General features: G+C 34.7%; 3 protein-coding genes across 4 annotated transcripts; 2 read left to right on the forward strand and 1 right to left on the reverse strand.

Annotated features, from left to right (window-relative positions):
- Nucleotides 1-5,913: 5,913 nt before the first annotated feature.
- On the forward strand, nucleotides 5,914-7,680 carry LOC135733821 (myeloid-associated differentiation marker). Its single transcript, XM_065252606.2, has one exon. It carries the CDS (start codon nucleotides 6,033-6,035, stop codon nucleotides 6,891-6,893), a length of 861 nt encoding a protein of 286 aa, XP_065108678.1. The 5' UTR covers nucleotides 5,914-6,032; the 3' UTR covers nucleotides 6,894-7,680.
- A 508-nt stretch (nucleotides 7,681-8,188) lies between these two features.
- On the reverse strand, nucleotides 8,189-12,482 carry slc25a19 (solute carrier family 25 member 19). Of its 2 annotated transcripts, none has more exons than XM_065253027.2 (7): nucleotides 12,346-12,482; nucleotides 12,006-12,132; nucleotides 11,123-11,278; nucleotides 10,857-11,027; nucleotides 10,381-10,555; nucleotides 10,158-10,288; nucleotides 8,189-10,041 (listed from the first exon to the last, which is right to left on the reverse strand). In XM_065253027.2, exons 2-7 carry the CDS (start codon nucleotides 12,129-12,131, stop codon nucleotides 9,862-9,864), a joined length of 939 nt encoding a protein of 312 aa, XP_065109099.1. In that variant the 5' UTR covers nucleotide 12,132; nucleotides 12,346-12,482; the 3' UTR covers nucleotides 8,189-9,861. The 2 variants fall into 2 exon arrangements, with proteins under 2 accessions (XP_065109099.1, XP_065109098.1); XM_065253026.2 differs by having other exon boundaries at nucleotides 8,190-10,041; nucleotides 12,006-12,169.
- A 534-nt stretch (nucleotides 12,483-13,016) lies between these two features.
- jmjd8 (jumonji domain containing 8) lies at nucleotides 13,017-17,197 on the forward strand. Its single transcript, XM_065278017.2, has 9 exons — nucleotides 13,017-13,220; nucleotides 13,309-13,398; nucleotides 14,109-14,157; nucleotides 14,278-14,374; nucleotides 15,682-15,750; nucleotides 15,851-15,970; nucleotides 16,065-16,132; nucleotides 16,573-16,707; nucleotides 16,927-17,197. Exons 1-9 carry the CDS (start codon nucleotides 13,123-13,125, stop codon nucleotides 17,005-17,007), a joined length of 807 nt encoding a protein of 268 aa, XP_065134089.1. The 5' UTR covers nucleotides 13,017-13,122; the 3' UTR covers nucleotides 17,008-17,197.
- The last annotated feature ends 83 nt before the right edge of the window (nucleotides 17,198-17,280 follow it).

The raw sequence follows: 17,280 nt of genomic DNA on the forward strand, positions 1-17,280 counted from the left end.
ATTATTAGCCACTATATACAGTATATTATGCTTGAAATATCTTTAAACGTATAATCACCTGAATGTATTTAAACAGTTGTATATCAATATGACACATGAAACATTTTTTTTAAGCACACATTTGTGGACAACACTTTTATGATATATGTGATGCAACAAAACATGAGCATTTATCTCTTAATGACTTCATTAGTGTAACTTTTAACAGCCTTATATCTCTTTTGCAATACAGTTCAACTTTGGACTTATTATTCTGTTTGTGTCAAATAATATAAATTAAGATAAAATAAATGGATAACACTTAAAAATTAAGGCAACCTGATGCTGTCTCAAGATTTGTTTTAATGTCTAGACAACTTAAATTTATTTGTTCATGCATGCTGCTTGTCCTTCTTTGCCAATAAAGTTTACCACCCAACTGAAAAGATGTGTGTGTTTATTTAACTTATTGGGCCCTATCTTGCACCCAGCGCAATTGACTTTGTCAGTGACGCATGTATCATTCGTATTTTGCACCGGCACACAGCAGGTTTTTCCCTCCACAGATGCACGTCGGCAAACTAGGGAATGAACTTGCGCTCCCTGGGCGGTTCAGCACAAAAAAGTAGGCGTGTTGCGGCGCAAACCATCCCTGATGCTATTTTGCATTTTCAAAAAAAATTGCGCCACTGACCAGAAAAAAAATAGTCTAAAGTCAGTGGCGCATTGCGCGTGGTTCATTATGCTATTTTAAGAGCGCATGCTTGACCATAATGTATAGCGTGCACAACGCGCACACACTTTGCTTATCTAATCTACACAGATGCAACAGTTATTTTTGCAAATTATAAATTGTTACAATAAAAAATATTAACACATGAGATAAGGTGAATCATAGTGGTGAGCATTGTGGTGATAGTTTTTAATTATTGTGTGGCTGCGTTAAAAAATTCTCATGCAAATAACGATTAAAATATTTTCATAAGTTTGTTGTGTGGCTGTATTACGTTTATTTTATGTAAATAATAATTAAAATGTTTTCATAAGAAACCTTAATGTATATGAACTTGATTTGTAAGTTTACTTTGGGGTTGGACCTTGCTTGCGTTTCTGGGGTCCGATTTCAAATCCCCCAAACCCTTTCAGCGGTGAGTGTGGACGCAGCGATGTCCTCTGCTGGCATCAGGTGCTGTGTAGAGGCAGATCCACCTCCCGTTACACGGCGTGCCCGATTTATGCTGGCAAGCTTGGGATTCCCCCGTCTCCTGACATCATTGTAGCGCTTGGCGCAACGATGGGGATGCCAGCTGATGAGACAATTGTGGCTATTTCCTCTCACGCTTGTTTAACCTACGCTGATTTGGGCGGGTTTCTCCTATCCCCATACAAAACAACTTTTCTGTCTTTGACTGCCCTTACAAGAACGTCGGTCTCCTCGGCTGTGAACCGCTCCTGGCGTGCGCCTGGTAAATCCGTCATAATAATAGCAACCCGCCATAGAACTTGCGCCCTTGTGTTTAAAGGGAATGTTGGATATCGTTCTGATTGGTTTATTTGACGTTACGCCCCAAACCACACCTATGAATAATGAACCTACTTCAGACCAACCCCTTAATGATTTGCGCCTGGCGCAAGAGTTATTTCTCCAGCCGGGAAAATAGCAACAGCGCCCAAGATCCACCCACAAAGTCACTTGCGTTTTGCGCTTCACACTTGCGTTTCAGATCGTTAAAATAGGGCCCATTAAAATTATTTACTTTTTACTTATTAAAAGTAATATTATTATATTATATATATTGTAAGTATTTGAATAAAAGTATACGACAAATAGATTCAAATGTGAAAATATAAATGTAGTTACTATACACTGTAAAACGTTTGATCAACTTAAAATAATACTTCAATTAGTAACACTTATTTTCAACCCAGCATTAGGTCAAAAAGGGAGAGCCCGGCCCACTGGTTTAACCCATGCTGGGTCAAATATAGACACTTTCAGGATTAATTTTAACCCAGCTGCTAAGCTCGTTCCTTTTTGATCCAACAATGGGTTGAAAATAACCCAGCATTTTTTTTAGAGACAGTTTAATTTAACCCAACAATTGGGTTGATACTTTGTTCATAGAAAACCTCCCAAGCATTTTTTTAAGTTTGTAAACATAATAAAGTGGTGTGTTATCATTTGTTTCCAATAAAAAAATTTTATAAGCTGTGTATCATCAACATGATGAAATAAAAGCATTTTATATTGTATCATTTATAGGTGAGACTACATAGACAAAGTGGATGTTTTTTAATTACATAGAAATATGAAATTGCAAATAAAATCCCTTTGTATTTTCCGGATGTATGATTTGGAGTCATTTAAATCAAACTGAATGTATGATTAATGACAAAACACTTCAGCTTTCATTGAGTGAGACGTGCAATATGACCTGAAGGTCTTTATCCTTGAATAATCATAGCAGCGTTATTGGTTAATGTAACCTTTATGTGTTTTGTGATGATGTCAACATCCTGATGGCAGCCTACATAAAGCAGAAAGCTTCCTGAGGTGGGGCAGAAATGAACTTTATTACGGGGCAATATATTTACACCTTGAAACTGACTTTCAGAGGCGGTTTTATCTTTATAAGGGCTTTTTGATATACAAACGGTTTAGACTATAGTCATTTAATGTTTTTAATAGGTTTTAAAGTAAGTACATTAAATGTTAGTTTCTTTCTTTCCTTCCTTTTTCCTTTCCTTCTTTCGGTAACACTTTACTTGAAGGGAGGTGTTCATAAGACACACAACTTCATAATCATGATGTGACACGTGTCATGAACATGAAGATTTTTTGCATATTTATGACAACTATCAATAAGTGTCATTTGTTCAATTATGTCACTTTTAATGCAAAGATACCATTGTTTGAGATGTCTTTTTTTATGACAACTTGACATAAACATGACTTAGCAGAATAATTATCAAACTAAAGAAAATACCTAGCTTTATGGGTTACCATTACATTAAACTGTCATTTAAATGTCATTAAGTGTTAATACTATGTCAAATATATTTAAATACCTTAACAAAATGCAACAGACATGTCAAAGATTATACTAAACTTTATGTATGTGCACAATACATTAAAAAAATGACAACTAACAGAACGTGTTCTTCTTCACAAAGAGGGCTTTAAAACATACTAACAAAACATTTAATCAATTTAATTGAATGTAATTAACTTTGCAGAAATATGGACCCAACACTGCATGGCATAACCCATTATTGTACTGTTTTCATTTAATTGTAGGTGATTTGGTCTCCAAATGCAATAACATATAATTTTATCAATTTTAATTATTATTATTATTAATTTTGAATTATTGATTTTATTTGTTAAACACATGGAGGAAACTTAAAAAACATTGTGAACTGAAGAATTATTATGACATTGTTATAAAACTATTTGACAGAGTATTTACACTTAAGGATATTTTAATGACACATTAGATTTGTACCACTGTAGTTGAGGACAAGAAAAATATTCATGATGCTGTTATAAAACTATATGACAGAGTATTAACACTTAATGACATTTTAACAACAATTGAAATTTGTGCCACTGTAGTTGAGGTCAAGAAAAATATTCATGCCACTGTTATAAAACTATATGACAGAATATTAACACTTAATGACATTTTAACAACAAATTAAATTTGTACCCCTGTAGTTGAGGTCAAGAAAAATATTCATGACGCTGTTATAAAACTATTTGACAGAGTATTAACGCTTAATGACATTTTAATGACAAATTATATTTGTACCACTGTAGTTGAGGTCAAGAAAAATATTCATGATGCTGTTATAAAACTATTTGACAGAGTATTAACGCTTAATGACATTTTAATGACAAATTATATTTGTACCACTGTAGTTGAGGTCAAGAAAAATATTCATGACGCTGTTATAAAACTATTTGACATATTATTAACACTTAATGACATTTTAATGACAAATTATATTTGTGCCACTGTAGTTGAGGTCAAGAAAAATATTCATGACGCTGTTATAAAACTATATGACAGAATATTAACACTTAATGACATTTTAACAACAAATTAAATTTGTACCCCTGTAGTTGAGGTCAAGAAAAATATTCATGACGCTATTATAAAACTATTTGACAGAGTATTAACGCTTAATGACATTTTAATGACAAATTATATTTGTACCACTGTAGTTGAGGTCAAGAAAAATATTCATGATGCTGTTATAAAACTATTTGACAGAGTATTAACACTTAATGACATTTTAATGACAAATTATATTTGTAGTACTGTAGTTGAGGTCAAGAAAAATATTCATGATGCTGTTATAAAACTATTTGACAGAGTATTAACGCTTAATGACATTTTAATGACAAATTATATTTGTACCACTGTAGTTGAGGTCAAGAAAAATATTCATGATGCTGTTATAAAACTATTTGACAGAGTATTAACGCTTAATGACATTTTAATGACAAATTATATTTGTACCACTGTAGTTGAGGTCAAGAAAAATATTCATGACGCTGTTATAAAACTATTTGACATATTATTAACACTTAATGACATTTTAATGACAAATTATATTTGTTCTACTGTAGTTGAGGTCAAGAAAAATCTTCATGACGCTGTTATAAAACTATTTGACAGAGTATTAACGCTTAATGACATTTTAATGACAAATTATATTTGTTCTACTGTAGTTGAGGTCAAGAAAAATATTCACGACACTGTTATAAAACTATATGACAGAATATTAACACTAAATGACATTTAATTGACAAATTCCATTTGTATCAATGGTAAAAAGTGGTTAGTTATGTTGTCTTGGTAATGTCAAGTTGTCATGACAAGTTTATATAGCTCCTTTCTTTCTTTTCATCTTCTTTCTTTCCTTCATTCTTTCTTTATTTCATTCTTTATTGTCTTTTCTTCTTTCTTTCTTTCTTTAATTTTTTCTTTTTTTCGCTTCTTTCTTTCTTTCCTTCTTAAATTAACTCTCACAGAATTTATATAGCTTCTTTCTTTTTTCGTTCTTTCTTCATTCTTTTTATTTTTCCTTCTTAAATTCTTCTTTCTTTCATTCTTAAATTAACTCTCACAGAATATAGTTCCTTTCATTCTTTTCTTCTTTGTTTCTGCCTTCTTTCTTTCTTTCCTTTTTTCAATCTTTCTTTCTTTCATTCTTTTATTCTTTCTTTCATTTTTTTCTTTATGCCATTCCAGCATCTATGGCTATGGGAGCTTCGCGCTGTGGGGCAACAGTGCTACCCATTTGCCATTTAGATTAGAGAATATTTTGATAAATGATGTCACCCATTGACTTCATAGTATTCGTGTACCGTCAACTGTGTGATTACCATCATTTATCAAAATATCTTTTTATAAACTCAGGTTTAGAACAACGTAAGAATGAGTAAATTATAACAGGCTTTGCATTTTTGGGTGAACTGTCCCTTTAAGAGCGTAGAGATAAAATATTCAATGTGATAAGTGAAATATATCAAATATTACAATAAACAGAAAGTGATAGCAACTAAATCTGGGACACTTTTTGTGGCAAGCCCTATACGCAAGGGTTACTTTTGAACCTGGGTGGGACTGCACCTTGTATAAATATAGATTAAAAACAGGCATAAGTAGGCCAGAGTTAAAGGTTTGGCATCGGCTCATAAGACACACGCACAACGATACCCAATAGAAACTCTGGGCAGGGTTGTAAAACTGATAAGCTCAGAACGGCTCAATTGATGGTTTCTATTCCATATGATAAAAAAACTATTGCCATATTACAAGAAACAAAGACACAAGGAGTAGGAACTCTTTTTGGCCACCGGCACTCCAAGAAATTGCTCATCACTGCACAAACAAAAGGAAGACATGAGGACAACAACTTAACCCAACGTGTGGGTTTGTCAACATGGATGACCCTGAAAAGAAATCCACGCTGTTTGAGGAAGTAAAAAGCGCTACAGAAATCTGAAAAAAAAATTCAAGTAAACTTTATCAGTGCTTACAATGGTGCACGTGGATTTCAGAACCCTCATTTTGCCAGTTGACATTGTGCGGATATCAGCGTTTGTCCTGACATGCACCTGCTTTTCATTGGTGGCATCCGTAGGTGTCGGGAACTCGAGTCTGTCCCACTGGTCCTGGTGCATGTTCTGCTGGTGCTTCTGTTGCTTCATGACGCTCCTCATCCTCATTTTGGAGTTCACCAACCTGCACACCAAGGTGCCCATCTCGTGGGAGGACTTCACCACGGCCTTCGCCATGTTGGCGGCACTCATGATGGCCACAACTTCGATCATCTACCCGACGTTCTTCACCTGCCCTTCTTGCTCCAGACAGATCGGGGCATCAACCGTCTCCTGGTTGTGTTTTGGGCTCTATGCGGTTGAAGTATGGTTGGTCCACAAAAGACCCGGTGAGATTAGTGGTTTTCTCAGCACTGTTCCTGGTCTCCTTAAGATTATTGAAACCTTCATTGCCTGCATCATATTCACCTCTCTGGACCCGGCGGAGTACAAGAAGTTTCCTGGTCTGCAGTGGTGCGTGGCCGCCTATTCGCTCTGCTTTGTTTTCTCATTGCTCATCATCCTCCTGACCATCGCCAGGCTGTTGCTTGTATTTCCTCATTTTTTTGACGTGCTGGTCACCGTCTGTAACGCGCTGGCTGCTGTTATGTACACTACTGCTATTGTGATCTGGCCGCTGTATGCATTTAAGGGAAACCCACGGCCTGAAAATTGTAACCACTGCGTGTGGGATGACCTTGTCGTGGTGACCTTTATGACTTTACTTAACTTTTTGGTGTACATCGCAGACACGGCTTACTCTGTTAAACTTGTATTTTTTACCCGTCAGGAGCATGAATAACAAGATATACAGTTTAATCAACTTCAAATTATATAAATCATTTAAACTTTATTCCCTAGTGAGGCGTCGCTATAAATGATAAAAAATTAAGTTGAATTGACTTAAATTATTTCAACTTTATAATAATTTAATAATAATAATAATAATTTATAGCAACTCCTCACTAGTCAAGAAAGTTGAAATAAGTTTTCAAATTCAATTTGATTAAACTTATAGGGGTGGTTTCCCAGGACTAGGTCTTAATTTAATTAGGAAATAAATCTAGTTTTAACAATCATGCCTTACTAAAAACATTACTTGTGTGCATTTTGAGGCAAAACAAAGGGCACTTTGTCAGTACAAGTTGTTTTCAGTTTCAGTATTTTAGGACTAGTCTAATCCCTGTCTGAAAAACCACCCCATTGTGTTAATATTTATTCATAGAAAGATATGCTTTATGGGTTAATGATTAACTCTTTATATGGCATATTGGCACCATTACGGTACATAGTATTGGTTTATATCACTCAATAATACAATAATACAAACAGTTTTCTGTTATGAAGTTGGCACAAACTTGACTCTATTTGTGCAATAAAGGTTTGCTTTAGTGCTGAAAGGAAAAGAAGTTGTAATTTAAAGTTTGTAAAACTATTTTCTGTTTTCTTAGTTATGTTTAGGGTGTTGACTTCAATTTTTAAACTGCTTATTTAATTTGCATATATAATAGATTATATACTTTTATTTGAGCACACTATACGTAAAATTGTTTTACTTTATTATACATAACTTTTTCCAATATCTGTACTTTATCAAACTGTTTTTTCTTAACTTTACTACATTTTGTATTAAATAACATTAACTCAAGAAAAAAATACTTAAAAGTTTAACTTGAGTACATGTAAGAAAGTACTAGATTTTTAATGTTTATTAATGTTTAAGTTTATTAAAATCGCCATGAAACAGAAGTATCGATTGCCTAATTTTCCGCTTGGTGACATATATTTGAGTGAAACCGTCTTCTGAAATGAAGGTACGGCTGGATTTGAATTTGTCCATCGAGATCTGATTGGACCGTTTAAAGTTAGGTTCTCCCGCACCCCGCCCACCTGCCATGCATATGACCGGATGTAAGGGGGAGATTGTTTTGAGGAGGGGAGGACATTTGAGTTTTTGATTAAAGATTATGAGGGCACAGGATTTTTTCAAAAAGAGTGAAGCTCACAGATAAGTCATTTGTAAAAAAAAAACCACAATATTACAAAACAAATTTATTTTCATGGTGACTTTAGAGGTAAAAAACAGCTTGTATTTATGAAATGTAGTGATAGTACAAGACAAGTACAACAGGCTATTATGGAATATAAAAAGTTGATTTATATAATATATAAGAAAAACACAGATACTTAAAAATATACACTGTAAAAAATGTGCTGTAACATAATGGTAAACTATGCAATTTATTGTTAATTTACAGTTCTACTACCGTTAATTAACAGCTTCCCTATATTTAATAATATGTTACCGTATTAATACCCGGGAACCTAACTCATTTGATTTTTGGAAACCAGTTGCTTTGAACCATTTCAGTTTAGGATGCAAGGATGTACATTTCTACAATATTTTACCCTTTTGTTGAAAAACAGCATTTTCTTGTAGAATCTAGTTGTTTTTTTACAGTGTACTTAATACTTCATTACTTTAAACCTCTGGTCGCTCTTAAAACATCATATTTTTTACAACTCAGTTTTGTTTTATTACACTATTTTTATCTACATTAACAATTACTAGCTATTATAATGTATAATCTTTTGTATAATTAAATTAAGATTATATTATATGTATTATTTGAAATCATATATTTATCAAACATCATTCAGCAGTAAAATGTGTCTCTAATCAAAAGCATTGAGGAAAAGCACAACAAATGTCACAATAAAATATTTTATTAGAAAAATAGCTGCTTATTGTCTTTTATGTCACACAGATCCCCCCCTAAAATTATTAAATGTACGATACATTTAAACATGAGGGTACATGGTAAAAAAATACATCCACTGAACCTTAGATAAGCTTGTTTTTATAGTCAGAGAGAAAATAAATAAAGCGCAGCATAAGTATGGTCACAATAAGAAGTAACATAGATGTTCAAACTTAAAAATATAACTTTCCATTCTTTTACATAAAACCAGAACAAATTTAAAAATGTTAAAACCACAATCGACTGAATCTATGGTTTAAAGCAGGGGTCTCAACCTTTCGGGACCCCTTAAAGGATAGAGAGGAGGAGCAGGGACCCCCAATACATGTATCAAATGAAGAGTGTATTTATTATTATTTATTTATAACACATTCTTTGTTATGATTATATTATAAATGTTTTAAAGATATTAAATTATAATATTTTCTTGGCATCCTACATAACATTTTAATTTAATTTAATATATTTTATTGTGGGAATGATATTATCTCCATTTTAAGTATTTATTATTAGCCTATTAATGCATTTTTGTCTGATGCCTAATTTTTTTTTCTCCAAAAACTATTTTTGTTTTCAAGGACCCCCGCTAATACCACCACAGACCCCCAATGGTCCTCTGACCCCCTGTTGAAGACCCATGGTTTAAAGGTTAAAAAAATACAAAACAGTAAAACAAAATAATAACATTCTGTCATCCAGTGTTTACATATAAAAGCAATAAAATACACCCTTACACATAAGGCAAAATTACAAAACAACATTAAAACTCTGAAGATGTGTAACAAAGATTTTAAAGACTCCAGAGGTATAGCTCACTGTTAATGTAAACAGGGAACAGTTTAATTTGAGGCATCTTTTGAGCAAGTCAGAGGTAATAATCTCAAAAGCATGTGTCATTCTGAAAGGAGCCCTGGTCCCGCTTCACTTCTAACACTTTGTATAAATAACTCATCCTAACATACTGTATACAGTGCCAGACATCTGACTTTCAAATTCTCCTCTGGTGGCTCACTGGCTCCCCTTCAGGCTGATAATGGCATTGATGAAGAACTCATACCAGAAAAAAGTGAAGCCTGTGGACATAGCGGCCTTTAGCAAACTGGGTGAGAGACCCTTAAAGAAACCCCGTGGTCCCTCCTCTCTGGCTATAGTCACCACGCAGTCTACAAATCCACGGTATGCCCGCACCTTCACAAAAAATCAAAAACTATGTAATAAATAAATTATAAATCATATGTGAACTACTTGTAAGCAATATAGCTGACATGTTGATCAAATGACTGTTTAATTAGTTAAAATGTTACCTGTCCAAACTGCATCCTGGCCTCTTCAAATCCGGCCACCTGAAGTCTCTTTTTAAACAGGTCGAACGGATACGTGATAGTTTTACTGATAACTCCGGCAAAACTACCACTGATGAGACTCTGTAAACTTCCTTAAAATAGCAGACGGCAACGTTAATATCAGCACAGAAATTAAGACGGACGTTTTTAACACCTTTTGCATAAACGAAAGCTTTACTCTCACCTTTAGATTTAGTGTCCTGGGGTTTTAGTAGCTTCTTTAAGATGTTATAAAAGAAAAACTGCATGCCTGCATATGGAAAGACTGCCACTAAAGTGGGTGTAAGACCCCTGTAGAAAGTAAGTGGACCCTCTGTGCGGTACATTGTGACCACTGCATGTCTGAGGTTACGATAAATCTGCAAAAAAAAGTGAAAGTGAAATGCAAGATGCACTAAATTGTATTTACTGTAGTAACTAGTATTGGTGTAATTGCAATTAGTTATCATTTATGCATTTAACATTTCTGCTTGTGGTTTTTGGATATCTTAACACAAAAAAAAAACTTACATACCATGACTTAAAATTATTACATTTTAATAATTTTTTATTATAATTTTTTATCGCATTATTTATATTTATATGATTTAGTCTGTTTTCCATGCATTCTGATATGCACAAAAGGTGTTTTGTAATGCACAACATCATACGGCCCCTGACCTTCGGTTCGCCCTGTGCGGCGAAGCGTGTGCGAAGGGTGTCAAGTGGCTGGCAGGCCATGGTGGCAGAACACGCAGCCAGACCGCCACAGATGAAATGAACTCCTGCCGTCTGGCTGTTATAGGGCGTCCTCTTATGGACCTGCTCTGTCAGGGCCTCGAAACTCGCAAACTAGTGCCAAACACACAAATAACAACTTTAAGAGTATTCTGTTGAATGTCCTGTTGACTTTTTAATAGACACATTTATTATTAGCTTCCAAGTACCTGAACTGCCCCGAAGCACACAGACAACAGCTGGGCAGGAATGTGACCTTTCCAAAAAGCAGGAAGTCCCTCTTCCCTGAAAATACAGCGTGTTGCCTGCCATATACCCCAGTACTTCCCCTGAGGATTGCGAGGGGACACCTGCTCGATCTGCAACTGTGGGATCAATACAAGCCTGACTGTAATGTTAGAGTAAAACCATGACTTTTGAATAAGATTTGAATAACCCTGAAATCTAAAAGCACACTACAATGCCAACTTGAGAAAACGACACAGGCTGTGAGTTGCTATAGCAAAACAAAAACAGCTGACCACAAATTCTTGCATGTATGACCAGCGTAAAACAGACAATTTGGCTTTTTTAACTGGGCATGCTCAGTGGATTTGGGAGTGGTCTGACTCTAAATTTCCACAGGAAAAGTGAGTCATTCTTTAGTTATGGTGGCGCTTATATAACTAGTTGTTGAATCAAGCCTAAAGCCTAAAAACACTTTGAGACCAGTATTTTATACAAAATGACACACAAACATTTACATACTTAAGCTCTTTGACTCAAAAACAAAATAAAATTGAGAAAGTTGGCTCTGTTGACTCAATCTAATTGTTTCCATTATAAATACTAGCTGTTTACCAAAACCATTAGATCATTAACTGATAGAATATTTTTGGACTTCTCCAAATAGGATTTAATTGTGTTTAACTGGTTCCTATCTGTCAGATAACATCCCACCAACGAACCCACCACCTCACTAGGAGAGACCCACATACCCCATTATAGTTTCCCTTAAAACCAATACAATTCCCATCACAACCATTAAACTCATTAGAGTTTTTGTATGGTTTCTATTATCATTTTCAACAGGGTGAAAGTAAGATCACCCACCTGAAATCTGATTTTAACGACATCCAGAGGGCTGATGAGGGCGCGGGTGACCATGCCCGCAGCTGACCCCGCCAGTGCCGCTTCCTCTGGGGTGAAAGTCGCAAGGTTTGGATCATAACCCACCATCCTTGATCAGATCACATGCAGATGTCAGAACCACAAATCTGTGCACCGAGAAGACAAGCTTTACATGAATATGACAGCTAACTCAGTTCCGATTGCATGTTGTCAAAAAAAATTTTTAGAAAGGGACTTATCTTTAGAAAAGTCTGCACACATTGTCATTAACTGTAAACGTACGGAGGACATTAAAAATACAAACGTGTAAACATAAACAGACCTTTAAAAGTGCACTTTGGTGTGCACTATGTAAAATCTGGCTTTTAGATTGTTCACTTATAAATCCATAATAGCAGATTGATCTTAGAGGACACCTCATGTTCCCTTCATATTTACTGATGCACAGAAAAGACCGGTGCGTGCGCCCGTATTTACTGTCCGTGCTTGATCTCACACCGACCACATTAGTTCCTGCCCTCTTTTAATTTCTTGACTGAAATTTATTTGAAGCTTTATTTTTTTTAAAACGTTTTAATATTATTTCTAACTTTGTTATGTACAATACACGACAACAACCTAGATGTTAAACAATGTTAAAACAACGTATCTGTCGTTCATGTTATGCCAAGAAGTATACAATAATTTGAAAACATGTTTTAACATGTAACTATAATGAACTTAAAAAAATAAAATAAAAATAAAATAAAATTAACTTCTGTATCATCTATTTTAGTTTATTTTTATTTAATTAATTTTTTACACCCCATTATTTTATAATTGCTATTTTATAATATTTTGTATATATATACTCATGTTGCATTTTATATAATGTTTATATGTTTTATTAAATATTTATTATTTTTAAACATTACAAAAGTAAAAAAGTTGAACGCTCAGACTCCGCCCAAATCCTGGTGTGTCCTGCGCTGATTGGTCTCTCACGTACTCAAACCCGGAAGTGAAGACGATGGGATTTCTAAAAGCGAGGTGATGGTGTACTGTACACAGGTGCTGTCATGCGGTTGTTGTGATTATTTTAAAAGAAGATTAATTCAGAATGGCTCAGTGTGTTTTGGTTTTGTCACTGCTGCTGTTAGTTCAGCCACAGTCTTCATTTGAGAGCACATATGCTCCAAGTGTTAATGATGGTGGATGGTGAGAGATTCTGTTCTCGTTTTTTCTGGAACATCGAGTGTCAATATAACACAGTAACCTTATCTAAACCATATGTTTTCTTCCCCAGGGGAATGGATTTTAATATGGAGGATGAAGGCGAATGCAACATTGAGATCAGAGATGTGAACTCCATAACTTACACTGAGTTTATTAACGAGTAAGATCATATAATACACACACATTTAGAGTTTATACAATAACCCAATAGTCAATGCGATTGCTACCAGAACTAGACATGCAGCAGGGACCCCAAAAGTATTTGGACACTTCAGTCACCGTAAAGAGTGTGTGTTACATTATCACATGATGACATCATTGGACCAAAATATCAATCCACGTGACATCAGATGCTTAACCATATCTCAGAACTAATTTCATATGTTCATCTTTCCTGGTTCCCTGCCACCGTATGATTGCAATAAACGTGTATTGTTTTTATAATGAGAACAAATTATCCTTAAAATTACAGCTAAGGGTTTTATTTACTTAAAGGGCTTGTCAGAGATTTTAGTGAATTTATTAATGTAATTTCACACCGTTATCCTAACAGATGTAGTTATCAGATTATGAGTTGTCTTATTCTGTTGAACACCAAAGAATATATTTTGGTAAATGATGGAAGCCACAAAGTTGGCGGTACCCATAGTAGGACATACAAATACTACGGAAGTCAATGGGTGCTGTCAATTGTGTGCTTACCCCTTATTTATCAAAATATCTGCTTTTGTGTTTAACAGAATAAAGAAGGTTTAGATTAACAATAAGGTGAGTAAATGATTTTGTCATTTATTATTTTTGGGTGAACTATCCCTTTAAATAATGTATTTGATAACTTAAGTAAATTTAAGGGTGTTGTTTGTTTGACAGGTATGCCTACACAAAACCAGTTATACTTAGAGGACTAACAGATAACAGCGTAAGAATTGTGGTTATACTTTTGTAAAATATGTGTACATTTGCAGAAATCTGGTGTGTTCATTATGATTCATATATGATAAATATATCATAATATCTATCATGTGATTGGTTGTTTCAGAATTTCCGATTACTTTGTTCTAAATCCCATCTGTTGAGAGAGTACGGAGAAAAAACAGTCCGTCTCAGCACGGCCAATACACACTCGTACCAAAAAGGTAACCCCCCTTTCAAAAATGTTAAAGGCGGGGTGCATCATTTCTGAAAGCCAATGTTGACATTTAAAATCACCTAAACTAACACGTCCCTACCCCAATAGAATCTGGACGTTCTTTTGATAGACCCGCCACACACATACACAACCCAGGCAACAATGTCGGTTAGTAGACACGCCCCTTATTGCTGATTGGCTACAAGTGTGTTTTGATACTCGGCCCGACTCCCTTTTCCAAAGTGTTTTTCAAAAATCATGCACCCCACCTTTAAGTGTATAATGTCTTAATTAGGCTAGACAACATTTATTCCCAAGTGGGTGATTCTCACGAAAACTCGGTTTTAAAAATGTCAAGCATGAAAATGTAAAAATTGCTTAAATTTACTTTTTTTCCCACCAGACATTGAAAAACAAAGTCTGGAGTAAATGGGAACATTAATTTAAACACTTTTACTTATCATTTAACACTTTTTGTAACATAATTTAAAAAATTAGTCCTAAAAAATCTCATTACCGCAACAGTCAGAAAACATCAACACTGACACATTTTCAAAATGACATGACAAACAAGAAAGAACATCATTTGGAGATTCTTCGCATGCATTTAAAATCAAAGTATTATGCTTCTATTAATTAAATTAACATTAAATAAGCAGCTGTTGCGGTAATGATAATCAAAATGTCGTGTAAGCATTCTGACAAGACAATATTTCAAATTAACTGTAAAAAAATGATCTTACCTGGTAGCCATCTTGAAGTAACTGGTCTATGTGCTTGGTCACTCAAAATCAAACTTTATTAAAATTCTGTATGTGTGCTTAAACTGTTCTCAAAAAGTGTTGCGGAGGATGAGAACATCAGGCATGGACACATCATTTTCATAATTTTTCTTCATTATTATTATACATGAATATTCAGTAAATATTTTTTCTGTCATCTAAAGTAGTCTAGCAAAACATCCATTTATTTTTTTTCTAAATATTTTTGTGTTAATTTGATTAAATTACAACATAACGCATGTTCAAACACAGCCGGACACATTGCGGTAATGAGAATTTCAGCAGAAAATGAGATAAAATTGACAAATTATACATTCTTATGTTGAAATCACACATTGTGCAAGGTAGAACACAGTATTGTGTTAATTCTGATGCTTTTTAATATTACTATATTACACATTTTATAGCTAAAATCATTAGTGCCGTGGTGTTTCAATGGTTTCGTGAGAATCACCCAAGTATTTTTAAGTATATGGCAATCCAAATGATCTGCAAGGTTCAGTAATGCTGTTGTTATGTCCTCTCTGAACAGTGGATGTGCGATTTGAAGAATTTGTGCGGTTTCTGTTAACCCCTCAGTCTGAAGATGCCCTTGGCAGTGGTCAGATTATCTCCACACACATAAACACCAACTCGACTCATTTCTGAACCCCCCCATCTTTGATTTCACTGATTGTTTCTTCTTAATGTATTTATGACAGACACGCTGTACTTCTTTGGGGACAATAACTTCACAGAGTGGCATTCACTGTTTGAAGAATATAAAGCCCCACCTTACGGCCTTCCTTACATGAGCCCTGCATACAGTTTTGGGATTGCTGGTATGTGCACATACACAAACACACATGCTTGCCAATAATTGTCTAATTGGATATTTATTAGATTAATGCAAACACCACATTTCTGCACTTGCAGGACCAGGTACAGGCGTCCCATTTCACTGGCATGGTCCCGGTTACTCTGAAGTTATATATGGCAGGAAAGTGCGTTGAGTTCACCGTTCCCATTCTTTGAAGAAAGATTTACCAAATCCTTATAAATTTGCTTATAAATTTGCATTGTTAATGTTCAGGGTTTTAACAAAAAAATATTGTCCATCAGTCCTTTTATTTGTGATGTATGCAGGGTTTCCATGAAATTTAATGAATTTGGGTAAAAAATACAAGGCCCTGGAAAGTTACACACATAGATACAGGTCATTGAAAGTGCTTGAATCTATTTTGTGCAAGAAGTTTTCTGGGGGAAAAATCCATATTATTCCCGTGTAATGTAGGATGATGTCATAAAAATTCTAGATGTTTTTATTGTGCATGCTAAAATGTTAGTTTTGAATGCTTATGTCTTCTGCCCCCCATATTAAGTCCTTAAATTTAAGGGTATTTGAAATTAACCAAGGTGTGGGAACCCTATGCATGTGTTTCAGCGTTGGTTCCTGTACCCACCTGAGCAGGCACCCGAGTTCCACCCCAACCACACATCACTGTCCTGGGTCTCTCTCACGTACCCAAACCTGGAGCTCCATCAGAGACCGATGGAGTGCACCATACGACCCGGAGAGGTGATTTTATTAAACCCTGTGTTTACTTAGGTGGTTTGAACATATCTAGGTCAATCGCACAAAATAGGTCTACAAAAAAAACTAAAAAGAGGTGTTTTTTTTATGCAAATGAAATGCTTTATTTGTATCTCCTGCTTTTGTGATTGAAGTATGACCTGCACGTTTTCATGACATTAATCCTTTTAAGAACTAAATGAAATGAACTCTGTGTCTGTATAGGTGCTGTATTTTCCAGATCGCTGGTGGCATGCAACACTAAACCTGGACACCAGCGTCTTCATTTCAACTTTTCTGGGTTGAAGTGTGCTGTGACTGCGCACACCGTCAGTTTTTACTTAAAGGACCAAACAGAATTTTTTTCTCAAATGGGCCAACGCAATGTTTTTAAAGCATCACGTCCATCAGTTCATTAACTTTTAGAAAAGGTTTTATTGAGAATATGAAATGATTTTATAATACATTTTTAAAATAAATGTGTTTTAAACATTAACTTTGTGTATTTATTACGTTGGAGTTTGGTTATCCTTGTACAACTGAACCAAACATCAGGAAATCATATTTGTATATTTAGTT

This window comes from Paramisgurnus dabryanus, chromosome 3 (genome assembly GCF_030506205.2).
Source record: "Paramisgurnus dabryanus chromosome 3, PD_genome_1.1, whole genome shotgun sequence".
NCBI lineage: Eukaryota > Metazoa > Chordata > Actinopteri > Cypriniformes > Cobitidae > Paramisgurnus > Paramisgurnus dabryanus.